The following is an 11,241-nucleotide window of genomic DNA, read 5'->3' as shown; positions in this document are numbered from 1 at the left end:
ACCTGTTAGGTTGAGGGAGGAGGGGATGGTACATTTTCATCAAGAATATAAACCATATTACAGTAACAAGTATATTTTTAAACAGCCAATATTCCTGTTTCTTTTCTTAAAAGCAAAGAAATGTCACCAGAAAAACAGTAGTGAGCAATACACCTTCTCTTCCCAGTTATTGTATGTTTCAAAGTGATTTTTACTAAAACTATTCTCAAAGAAAGTAATTAGATCTGATAGCTAATCTGTGCTCTTTTAAAAAAGCAAATATGTGATTGTTTTTAATGAAGAGCAAAGGACAAACAGTTAAGTTTTTAATCAAAAGGAAGCCACTTTTCAAGATTATTGCACTCAGATTATTGGTACCATCTGCTACTAATTGTAAGTATATTTCATTAAATGATTATCAGTTCCTTTATGCTTCATGGGTCTCCATCTGTGTACATCTAATTTTATTCAGCTGTTAATTTAAAATAATTGGTCTTTTACATTAGCACCCAGTCAAAAAGCATTTTTGCCCCCATTCTGTGCTTCCCAATTTGGTGTTTTATTTTTGCTGCGTAATATAGGTGTGCTTCACAGTTATTCAAAGCACAGAGCATTTTTTAAAAAATTAAAAGGTAGTGTTTTACTTGCAATGGCTGTCTAAACTGTGAATTACTCTGGTGACATTTCCCCACTTTAATTTCAGTTTTTCATTTGATATTTAAAGAGTCCCTCTTTAGGATGGTTGCAATTTAAAGGTAATATATTCCTCCTTTGACACAATAAGGAGCGAGCTGTTTCAACTGATCCTTTGCAGAATACATTTGAAGGTTAAGTAACTGCAGCTCTTGGTTAATCCAAGGTAATCTGCTCTTACTAAATGGATGCCTATGTTCACAGCCGTGGCACACAGAGGGAGTGCCTAGGAATAAAAGATTTTAGGTTTTGGGTATATCAATTGTCCTGGAAGGAAGTCATGTATCTGATTGCTGCTGTCTGCATTGTGATGAGCTTTTTGGAAGAGGTCGATAGTTTCTGCCCATCTCAGTGCACTTGCATCTATCATGGCAGAGGGGATGACACTGGAACAAGGTAGGCTTTTCTTTTCTGTTTGTTCAAAAGAAAATGCTACTCAGTACAACCACGGGAAAGCAGCCGATGAAATTTCAAAAAAAATAATCCAATGCTACTAGTGATTGGTGTAAATGCTACAGTGGTTCATGTGCTTTGCAAGTTATTTCTGTAGCAAATTAATATACCAGGGGAGAAATTAGAATTCCCCCCCCACCCCGCTTTGCACTCTTATAGTAAGCTATGTGCATAGGCAGGGTAGTTGGCCGCAAAGTCTGATCTAATTGGATTGCAGTAAAGGGGGCTGAAACTGCAGGGGGGAAATGTCAATGCAAGCCTATGCATGTCTACTCAGAAGTAACCCCCACTATACTCATTGTGGCTTTACTGGTAAGTGAGCGAGTATAGAACTGTTTCCTTCATTGCTTGGTACAAATGCCCCTAGAATCTACATCCTTCTGCAATGCCGGTATTTTGAAAATAGTTTTAAAGAACATCTAGTCAGTGCACATCACTTTTTTACAGTTATTCATTCCGTAGGGAAGCCAGATTTGAAACAAAGAAGATACTGATATCCAGGTCCAGAATTCTATGAGAGCAATCATGCCCACAAATTTTCAGCTTTGCTCCATTCCAAGCAGATAATTGGTGGAATAGAGAAGGATGGTACACTGAGCCAAGAGAAGGTTGAGGGACTTGATTGTAGGCCAGAAACTATTTGTGCAACCCAGGCTTCAGGATGCAGTGGATTCTGTGGCCCCACAGTAACCATTTGCAAATATGGTGGGGCAATCCATTGACAGAAGCCTGTTTCCTCGGTGGGGTTTGGGGTCCTCAGCAACACCACTGGAGTGAAGCCAAGGTCTGGAAACTTCAATACAATTTGTAATGATAGATTCAAAACATGTATTTTATTCTCAGTCTGGAAAAGAAAACAATGTTCATCTAGTTGTATTGTACCTTATGTGGGACAAACAAAGGACATAAAAGCAATACAAACATCTGCAGTTTGTATTACATTGTTTGCTAAATAGTTGACTTCAAATTGGTTTTATCTGTTTTTTTATCATGAGTGGCTTTGAGACTTTGATTTGCTTAAAGTGACTAAACAAATGTTAAGAACTGATGGAAATAATGGAATGGTGCAGCATAAGGTAAAACACAAATGAAAGTGAAAATCCAACTGTCTAGAATTTCTAAAATGAGATCTTTAATATGATAGGCTTAGCCTTTTTGGACCCTGCCTCAGCAGCTTCATGGAATTTTCAGATATATATATATATATATATATTCTAAAGCCAGATATAATGGTTAGCTAGAAAAGGGGTTTGGTTTTAGGACTTGTGCAGTTCTTTTTTTCTTGCACAGATATGCTGCAATCTTATACCGGTTTCAGTGGGAGTAGATACGCTTTGAACTGCACTGCCTTATCTTCCCAAATGCCATCGAGTGGGGGAAGGGAACAAAATGTCAGCTCAATTAGATGAAGTGGTTTTGAAAATCCTTCCTTCAGAAAATAAATTCAGAAGCATTCCAGATGCTTTTTGAGTCTAGATATGTTATAAATTGTGCTTGAAGGTTCTTTGGCTCTGGTGCTCCACATTCAAGCTTTCGTTTTCACCATTTGTTCTTACATAATCCTATTGAGAACTCATTAGTGTTTCTCTGGTCGGAGAGTCATGGAATTAGTGGTCAGTTAGAAAAGGGGTTTGTCTTTAGGAACTGTGCAGTTCTTCTTCTCTTGCACAAATATGCTGCAATCTTATAGCAGCTTAATAAGAATAGTTACTGTAAATCATGTATGCTGTCAGCCATCTGGCGTCGTCTGTGCCCCTGTTCCTTCTTGAATCGTGCTTACCCTCTCCTTGTGGTCTCTGGTAGGTGATACCACAAATGGCAGAAGGCCCAAGGTGCTGGGCCTTGTTGAAATCCTGAGTAATATGCTTATGGCCCCAGTAGTAGAGGCTATAACTTGGTTTTCAAAACCAGTTTATTTTGGATGGCTTTCTCTTGAAGGACACATAGCACGTCTGATTACATTTTATCACCATTATTATGAAGTGTATCATGCTGTTTTCCTGTGTGGTGTTTTAGGCTGCTTTGAATGATCAAATTTTTATTGAAATGTGATGTTAGGTTTTATTGTTGTTTTAAATGTAAACTGCCTTGTGAGGGCTTTTGTCCTGAAAGGCGGCCAAGGGATAGATAGAAAATAAAAAATGAGGGGCTAAACCAGTTCCTAAATGGTACTATTGTACCGTCAGACGGCAGGTGAGGGGAGGACATGGTTAAGCAGAGGAGTAGGGTGAGGGACGGTGTCATCTGCCCTCCTCTCAGCTCTGACTTTTTCTTATACCTGAGGAGAGTAGCTGATGCTCAAGTAAATCTGCCTGAAACATCAAGCCAGGTGAGTGTCTGAGACTGTTGTGCCCACCTAGTTTGGAGGAAGTGTGTCATGGGCACTTTGTATATGTACCTCAGAAGGACCACAACACCCGCTGAAGGCAATCGGTTTGGTGTGCAACCAGTGGGGACGAAGAGCGGTTGCCGCCATCTGTTTTCAGTCTCCAGTTCCTGTCATTCCCCAGCCAGTGTTGTTCAGCACCATGTGGGCTTCCTCTGGTGTAGGCTACATCCTCCTCTGCTCACTTAACATCAACCTGCAATTAAAGAGCGGACTTGACATGAGGGTTTGAAGGGTTAATACAGGCTTCCTCAACCTCGGCCCTCCAGATGTTTTTGGCCCACAACTCCCATGATCCCTAGCTAGCAGGACCCAGTGGTCAGGGATGATGGGAATTGTAGTCTCAAAACATCTGGAGGGCCGAGGTTGAGGAAGCCTGGGTCATCATAACCCCCTTTATACTGTGCTATTGACTGGGTTAGGCTGCAATCCAAGCCCTTGGCTAGCAGCAATGGGGCTTAACAGTGGTGTAACCACTGTCACATGCCAGGGCAGAAGATGGGTGAGGAAGAGGAAAATGCCTGTCTGCAACACAGGTTGGCAAAGCGAAAAGGCCCATCTTGGGCCCATTGCCATCATGTGACTGTGCTATGGCCCTATTGACACTGTACATTTCAGGTAGTATCATGCCACTTTAAACAGCCATGGCTTCCCTCAAAGAATCCTGGGAACTGTAGTTTGTTAGGAGTTGTTAGGAGACCCCTGTTGCCCTCAAAGAGCTATAATTCCCAGAGTTCCATGGGATTGTTTGTTAAACTACTATGGGACTTGTAGCTGTGAGGGAAATAGGGTTCTTTGAAAAATTCATTAAAAACAATTCATTATCGCCTCTCTTTCTTTTTGTTTGACCTTAGGTCTGTGCTGTGCAATGATCCTGATATGTTTGAGATACCTGTAAACGTTCCAGTGGATACAGTGAAACTCCGGATAGAAAAGACTGTCATACGAAAGATCCCGACTGAAGCCTTCTACTACCTGGTGGATCTCAAATACCTGTGGCTTACCTACAACTCTATAGCAAACATTGACACGAGCAGCTTCTATAATTTAAAACTATTGCATGAATTGCGCCTGGATGGGAATTTGCTGTCGAGTTTCCCTTGGGAATCTTTGGCTGAGATGCCTAACCTCCGAACACTTGACTTACACAACAACCTAATGACCAGCATTCCTGCTGAGGCCGGCAAATATCTGAGGAATCTCACTTACCTGGACATATCTAGCAACAAATTAACCTCTCTGCCATCAGACATCTTGGATATCTTGCTTCCTTTTTCTGAAACAGGATTGCCCAGAAACACAGATCCCAGGAATGCAGACTCCATAATACAGAGGGTCATATTAGGTAAGCCGGCAAATATCGTGAAATTCCTTCTTTGAACTGTGCCAGCTGGCATGAATCTTGAATGAGTCCCTGGGCCATTGAAAAATAGTTCTGGCCATACATTTCTTGCACTGCTGTTTCCCTAAATTTTAGTTTGGCATTTTAGCATGAAAGGAATGTGAGAACAGCAAGATCTGGAACTTGGTTAGAATAGTTTGATCAGTGCTGTCTATTGTGTTGATTGGAGCACCCACAATTCCTATGGTCTGCTTTGCTGACTAGCGGGAAGCACTGCCACTGCTTGTGTGCCTTGTGAGCTTTTGATGTGCTGACCAGAACCCACTGCAGATGTGCATTACTGTGACATGTTTGCTTTAAGTCATTGGCTTTGGTATTATAACCACACATGTGGGTTCTGCAACAAAATCTAGTAGTGTCATGTGATTCTGCTCAGGATACCCTTTTCCAGGACATTCCATTCAATTCCCAACCCCAGTTTTCTGTTTTCTTCAAGAGGCAGTCAGTATTCCATGTCCATTGAGCTCCTCACAGAGCAGCTTTGGAGTGGGCTCCCTAGTTTTCCACCCCTCTAAAGATTGTACTTTTGCCCATGTGTTCTACAAATATGCATATTAATATGGGGGCAACTCTTGAGGTTTCACAAAGCCTGCTGTTACATCTCTCCTGTGCACTGATGGGCTGTTCAAGTAGCACACACAAATATGTGCCAGGACAAATATGCACCATTGTCCATATTCAGAGAATGAGTTTGCTAACTTTATATGTTATATAGGAGTGTTTCCTAATCCTGCAAGAATTGCATACCTCTGCTGAGACTTTAGTCTTACCTGAATACCCCTTCTAAGACAAATATAATTTGGGGGTAGTATTAATAATACGATTTAACTATGATAAAGTAAAATAAAAATATTCTGCTGTGCACCCTTTAAGACCCTTTCATGTATCCCCTGGGATGCATGCACTACGCTTTGGGAAACACGGTTTTTTGGGTTGTCCAAATTCCAAAGTTATCCTTGCGGGCGACTTTGCTAGACAACTTAGGTAGTACAAATCGCTGTGCAGCAGAGGGTGCTGTTCCTTTTATAGTTGGAACTGAGCACCAGTTTCTGAATGCGCCACTCTGAAGGTTATGCTGTACACATGACTTTTAAATCACTTCTCATTTCTCCTGCGGATTGATTCTTCTCTTGCACTGTCTTCTCATAAATCATTGCTGCTGATCCTGATTCAATATCAGGTGCCTCCTCACAAATTATCTTGTTTTGCATGCAGAATTGGCAGTGCCAAAAGCCAACAAAACAAAAGTCTTGCATCTCCAATTCTAAAATAAAACTCAGTATTGTAAATTCTGGGAGGCATTTAAGGTTCCTTGCACTGTTTCTGCACAAGGGAGCTGGTGCACAACTGCCCTGAATTAGGGATTCATTTATTGAATCAGCTGCAATAGAGATTCATGCCTAGAATGTTGTTTTTGTCTCTCCTTTTCCCCATCTTTCTTTCTCCTGTTCGGAAGTGCCTATTCTTTCTGAATTTTTCTGCTGGGCCCTTTCTCAATGTTCAGATCTGCACGAGTTTTTTTTTTAATTATTATTCTTATTCTTTATAATCACACTTTCCTCCAGGCTCATTGAATAACTTACAAAAAAATCATTCAGTTGAAAATCTAACTATAACATACATCAAAATCACCCTCCTATTAGTTATGCATTACAGTATATTCTTTTGTCCCTACTCATTTATCCTAATTTTCCCCCCTCCCTCCCTCCCCTATAACCCCTCCCCCCAATTGTTCTCTCTTCAAATCTTTAACCATGTGCACAGATTATTCATTCTAATTTGGATGCTTGGGTTGGCTTCCCGTCTGCACAGATTTAAATATATTTACTGGTGCCTTCTACTCTAATGATAGCATCAAAGTTTGGAATTAAGTGAACATAGGAAGCTGCCTTCTACTGAGTCAGACTATTGGTCCATCAGTATCGTCTACACTGACTGGCAGCAGCTCTCCAGGATGTCAGGCGAGGTTCTCTCCTGAGATGACATGGATTGAACTGGAGACCACCTGCATGCAAAGAAGAAGCTTTAGCACTTAGCTATTACGCTTCCCAAAGGGCTTGTAAGGACAAACTTAAGAGTTTGCAATTCCAGTTGTCACTACTGACAGATTCATCTGAGTGTGAGGAAAAAGGGGAGCAGGCAGCAAAATGAGGCACACAGATTGGTGGGGGACATTGATTGGTTAGTGAGATGTACCTGGACTCCTCCTTTTTTCATTGGAGTGTAATGTGGTTCAATTTTTGGAGTGGGCTAAAAGGAGAAAGTACAATGGGAAGATATTTCAAAATATTTCAAGCAGTTGGCCCATTGCTACCTGTCCTCTTTACTTCCATGACTTCCACCTTGACAGAAACATTTCAGGGTGTGGAGAAGGGAGAGGGAGGGAGGGAGATGTCCCCATCTTATAGTGTTGGGAGAGACCACTGATCCTAGAGAGTCACTGTCAGTCATTGCAGACAGTACTGAACTAGATGGATCAAAGGCCCGGCTTGGTATAACTTAAGCCCCCCCCCCCATGTTGTCAGACATAACTTCAGCTGCTTAAAGAATGAGAAGCAGGATGAGGCCAAAACAACAGCACCAGATAGACTGGCACTGTAGGATTATTGCTAAGACATTGCCTCTAATGTCTACTGGAGGCTGCTCTGTTAGGGCAAATGGGGCACAACCCACCAACCTGAGCCTTGAGTCCTCAAAGCCCACTTTCCTACTGACAACCACTCTAGGGCCTGGCACTGCCTGTTGACTTCCTCCTCCCGAGTCTCAGAGTTGACCCTGTAGAAACTCAGGAGGGAGGAGGATGGGGACAAGGCTAGAATTAGCTTGCTCTGCCTTTCATTGTCTCTACCTGCTGTTGGGCTCCCTGCCCTTTGTCCCAGCTGTGCAATGGTCTGACTCAGTATAAGGCAGCTTCCTACGCTCCTATCCCTGCCAAGAACTTGCCCATGTAACTGATGCCTGCAGAAAGCAGGCTTCACCTCTTCTGCCCATCAGCTTCCTGCATTGGCTGTGTAAGCAAGTTGCCTGCAGAAGCTGGCGGTTGGTATTTTCCTCATGCTTGTGGATCTCTGGAAGGCATTCAGTTGGCCACTATAGAAAACCAGACCCTCTGCCACTGAGCTATGGCCCTTCCCTGTCATTTCTTATGAAATATTGTGTTTCTTCCAAGCTAGCTTTGATTTGAATTGAGAAAACGAACTGCCTAGCTGTGTTTTAAGCTGGCAATATGTACACTGTTTGGATGCAGAATAAATGGGGGTATGTACATAAACCTAGTCTAACTGCTGAGTTGCATTGCTAGCAAGACTATGAGCATACTGTTCTTCTGTTTTCAGGCTTGCAAGACAACCCATGGTATTGTGACTGTCGGATTTCCAAGCTAATTGAATTTTCTAAAATTGTGGATACCGCCATTTTGCTTCTGGACCCTTTTGTCGCTTGCAGTGGACCTGAGAGCCTGGCTGGGATTTTGTTCCAAAGAGCAGAGCTGGAACAGTGCTTGAAACCATCCGTCATGACTTCGGCCACAAAGATCACCTCGCCCCTGGGAAGCAACGTCCTACTGCGCTGTGATGCAACTGGCTATCCCACCCCACAACTCACCTGGGTTAGGTCAGACAATGTGCCGGTGAACTATACAGGTATTGAGTCTCAAGCAAAAGGGAGACTAGAGGTCATTTTACCTTGAGTTGACAGTGACCTGTGAGATCATTGAGAACCAAAATAGGGGTGTAGTCATCAAGAGTGGTGGGCTGGAGTGACCCAAGTTCAAATGCCCACTCTGCCATGAAGCTCACTAGGTAGTCTTGGCCAGCCACTATAGCCCTCTTTGTGCATTACTCATGTGTAGAGAGGAAGTGTGGTGAAATGGATGGCAGGGATATGAATGACGCTTCTCCTGCTGCCCTCTCCTCCCTTATGTTGAACACCACCCCAGTCTCCAAGCGGTGTGAAATTCCAGGGGTTCCAGGCACTTACCCAGAGTCTGTGTTTCCTTTTAGAAATGTATTAGATCTTTTGTAATGGATGCTGCTGGTCTGAGAGGCAGAACAAGAAATCAGTTTTTATAGATCATTGTACGTAGGGCTGACTTGGATCTTGTGCCATTCAACCAATTTCACATACCTGAAACAGATTCACAGTCCACCCTTGCATATATTTGTTTAGAATCAAGTCCTACAGAGTCCAGTGGATTTTGGATTAAAATATGATATACTGCAGGAGAAATGTTTCTTCTAAGATGGTGTCTGATTAATCAGATTTAAAGGTTTTTAATGGGTTGACCTTAATCAACTGATTGATCTTAATCAGTGAAATGTTGTAGCCCTATGAAAAAAGTTTGAAATGTATGTTGTAACACCACAAAAAGCACACTAAGGTAGTATGAATGCTGCTGCTTCGTGTTCAGGTTATCATACTCACCTGCATTGAATTGTTTTCCAGTTATTCAAGAAAGTCCCGGTGAAGGTGTAAGATGGTCCATCATCAGCTTGACTGGCATTTCCTACAAGGATGCAGGTGACTACAGATGCAAGGCCAAAAATTTGGCTGGAATGTCAGAAGCTGCTGTTACAGTCACTGTTGTTGGCGTTGTCACCACAACTGTTTCTCCACAAAAGTACGGGAAAAAGACTGGAGCAGACCAGCAAAACACCACCCAGGAAGAGGTCAAACAAGAATCCTTGAATGCAACCACCGCTTCTTCTTCGACATTGCCTACAAGCACTTCTCCTCCTACAACAGTGGCTACCAGTGAAAGGCCTACAACTGACAGAAGCAGTGACAAAAAACCACCCAAGTCAATGCCAGATGGAAAAAAGAACTCCAAATCAAATACAAACGGAGGCAAGAAACAACCAGGTGATGTTAGCAAGAAGGATGATGGGACATCCCTCAGCGCAGCAGCAGGAGCTGAAAAAAACGGTGCAGTAAAAAACCTAAGAGTAATTCCTGAAACTGACGAAAGAGTGACCTTAACATGGAAAACTGCCAATGTCACAAGCAACTCTTCTTTGACTGTGTTGTACTCAAAGTATGGGGAGAAAGACATGCTGCCCCTGAGCACTGACCCCTCGAAAAACAAAGTCACCATAGATGGTTTGGAACCCAGCACACAATATATGGCCTGTGTTGTTCCCAAAGGGACCCCACCTACAAAGGACCAATGCATCATTTTCTCCACTGATGGAATTACCATGGAAGATGATTATCCGATTCCCATTTTGCTGGTAGCTGGTGGGGTGGCCTGTGCCGTTGTCTTACCATTGATATTTTTCTTACTGTATAAAGTCTTAATGCTTCACAGGAAACCAAAACCTGTCAGGGAAGATGACCTTGAAAAAGAGACTTACGTCAAATTTGAAACCCTTTCCCTCAAACCACGTTCCGTGGTGGCAGGTGGGGAGCTTTGGGCTCGGCGGAACACCGATGAGTCAGAAAGACTACTGCTGTGTTCTAGGTCAAGTATGGATTCTCAGATGACCTTCAAAAGTGAAGGCTCAAGGTCAGAGTACCTCTGCTGACTCTGGGTGTTCTGCGGACCATCTGAAGATCCCTACTGGGGAATAGGGGAGTGACTGCAGCCTTGTTTCAGATGCTGGATCAGTGCCAGTTATAAAATGTGAGGATTAAGGACAGCGGCATTGAATAGAAATCAGAATCGTCTTTGGTGGGACATATAGGGGGGGAATGCCTCTTTGAAAAGTGACATTTTTGAACTTTTGTATTATTTTTGAAGCATTCTGCCTATTTATATTCTGTCTTTTTATCAATTTGCTCTTGTTCAAATGAAAGATTTTGTGTAAAACATGTACCACCAGCCTGTCCATTGCTATCTATGTTTCTTGTTTTTATATAAACTAACTTTAGATTAATAGGTATTAAAAAATACATTTTTCATATGCAGTTAAAATGTTAGATTTCCATGCTTGGACATTTGACAGATAAAAGGGCCACAATCCAGCACAACTCATTGAAATAAGTGTGGATTTGTTGGTTTAATTCTACTTTTTGAATTGTGGGCGAGATGTCTGGTGATAAAAACGTGGTTTGTGTTGTAGAACACAGTTGAACATTAAATAATGCCTTGTTTTGATATGCTGTTTGATATGCAGGTTGGATCCAGACTAAGTGACCTACTTAGGTCCCATTCATTTCAAGGGAATGTAAGGATAACTAACTTACTGTGGATCCAACCCACTTAGTCAAAATTCATGGCTTTTTTTTCCTTGTGAGAAATTATGCATCAGCTGTATATGATGGATACATTTGGGAGAAGTTTTATCTGCATTCTGAATTTAAGGAAAGGATGAATATATAGAATTTTGTA

The 11,241-nt window shown here is 42.2% G+C and overlaps 1 protein-coding gene across 2 annotated transcripts; it reads left to right on the top strand.

Annotated features, from left to right (window-relative positions):
• Positions 1 to 37: 37 nt before the first annotated feature.
• LRIT3 (leucine rich repeat, Ig-like and transmembrane domains 3) lies at positions 38 to 11,007 on the top strand. 2 transcript variants are annotated; one of them, XM_053403807.1, is made up of 4 exons: positions 38 to 1,068; positions 4,366 to 4,856; positions 8,249 to 8,554; positions 9,357 to 11,007. In XM_053403807.1, the coding sequence occupies exons 1-4, from the start codon at positions 857 to 859 to the stop codon at positions 10,433 to 10,435; spliced, it is 2,088 nt and encodes a 695-aa protein (XP_053259782.1). In that variant the 5' UTR covers positions 38 to 856; the 3' UTR covers positions 10,436 to 11,007. The 2 variants fall into 2 exon arrangements, with proteins under 2 accessions (XP_053259782.1, XP_053259781.1); XM_053403806.1 differs by lacking the exon at positions 38 to 1,068 and adding an exon at positions 2,970 to 3,454.
• Positions 11,008 to 11,241: the final 234 nt, after the last annotated feature.

This window comes from Podarcis raffonei, chromosome 9, assembly GCF_027172205.1.
Source record: "Podarcis raffonei isolate rPodRaf1 chromosome 9, rPodRaf1.pri, whole genome shotgun sequence".
Taxonomy (NCBI): Eukaryota; Metazoa; Chordata; class Lepidosauria; order Squamata; family Lacertidae; genus Podarcis; species Podarcis raffonei.
The sequence above is the reverse complement of the archived record's forward strand: the minus strand, read 5'-3'. Positions and strand labels throughout refer to the sequence as shown.

Coding starts and splice junctions, on each gene's coding strand:
- LRIT3 (XM_053403807.1), top strand. CDS start 857: ATGGATGCCTATGTTCACAGCCGTGGCACACAGAGGGAGTGCCTAGGA. Junction 1,069..4,365: donor GGGGATGACACTGGAACAAG/GTAGGCTTTTCT, acceptor GTTTGACCTTAG/GTCTGTGCTGTGCAATGATC. Junction 4,857..8,248: donor AATACAGAGGGTCATATTAG/GTAAGCCGGCAA, acceptor TTCTGTTTTCAG/GCTTGCAAGACAACCCATGG.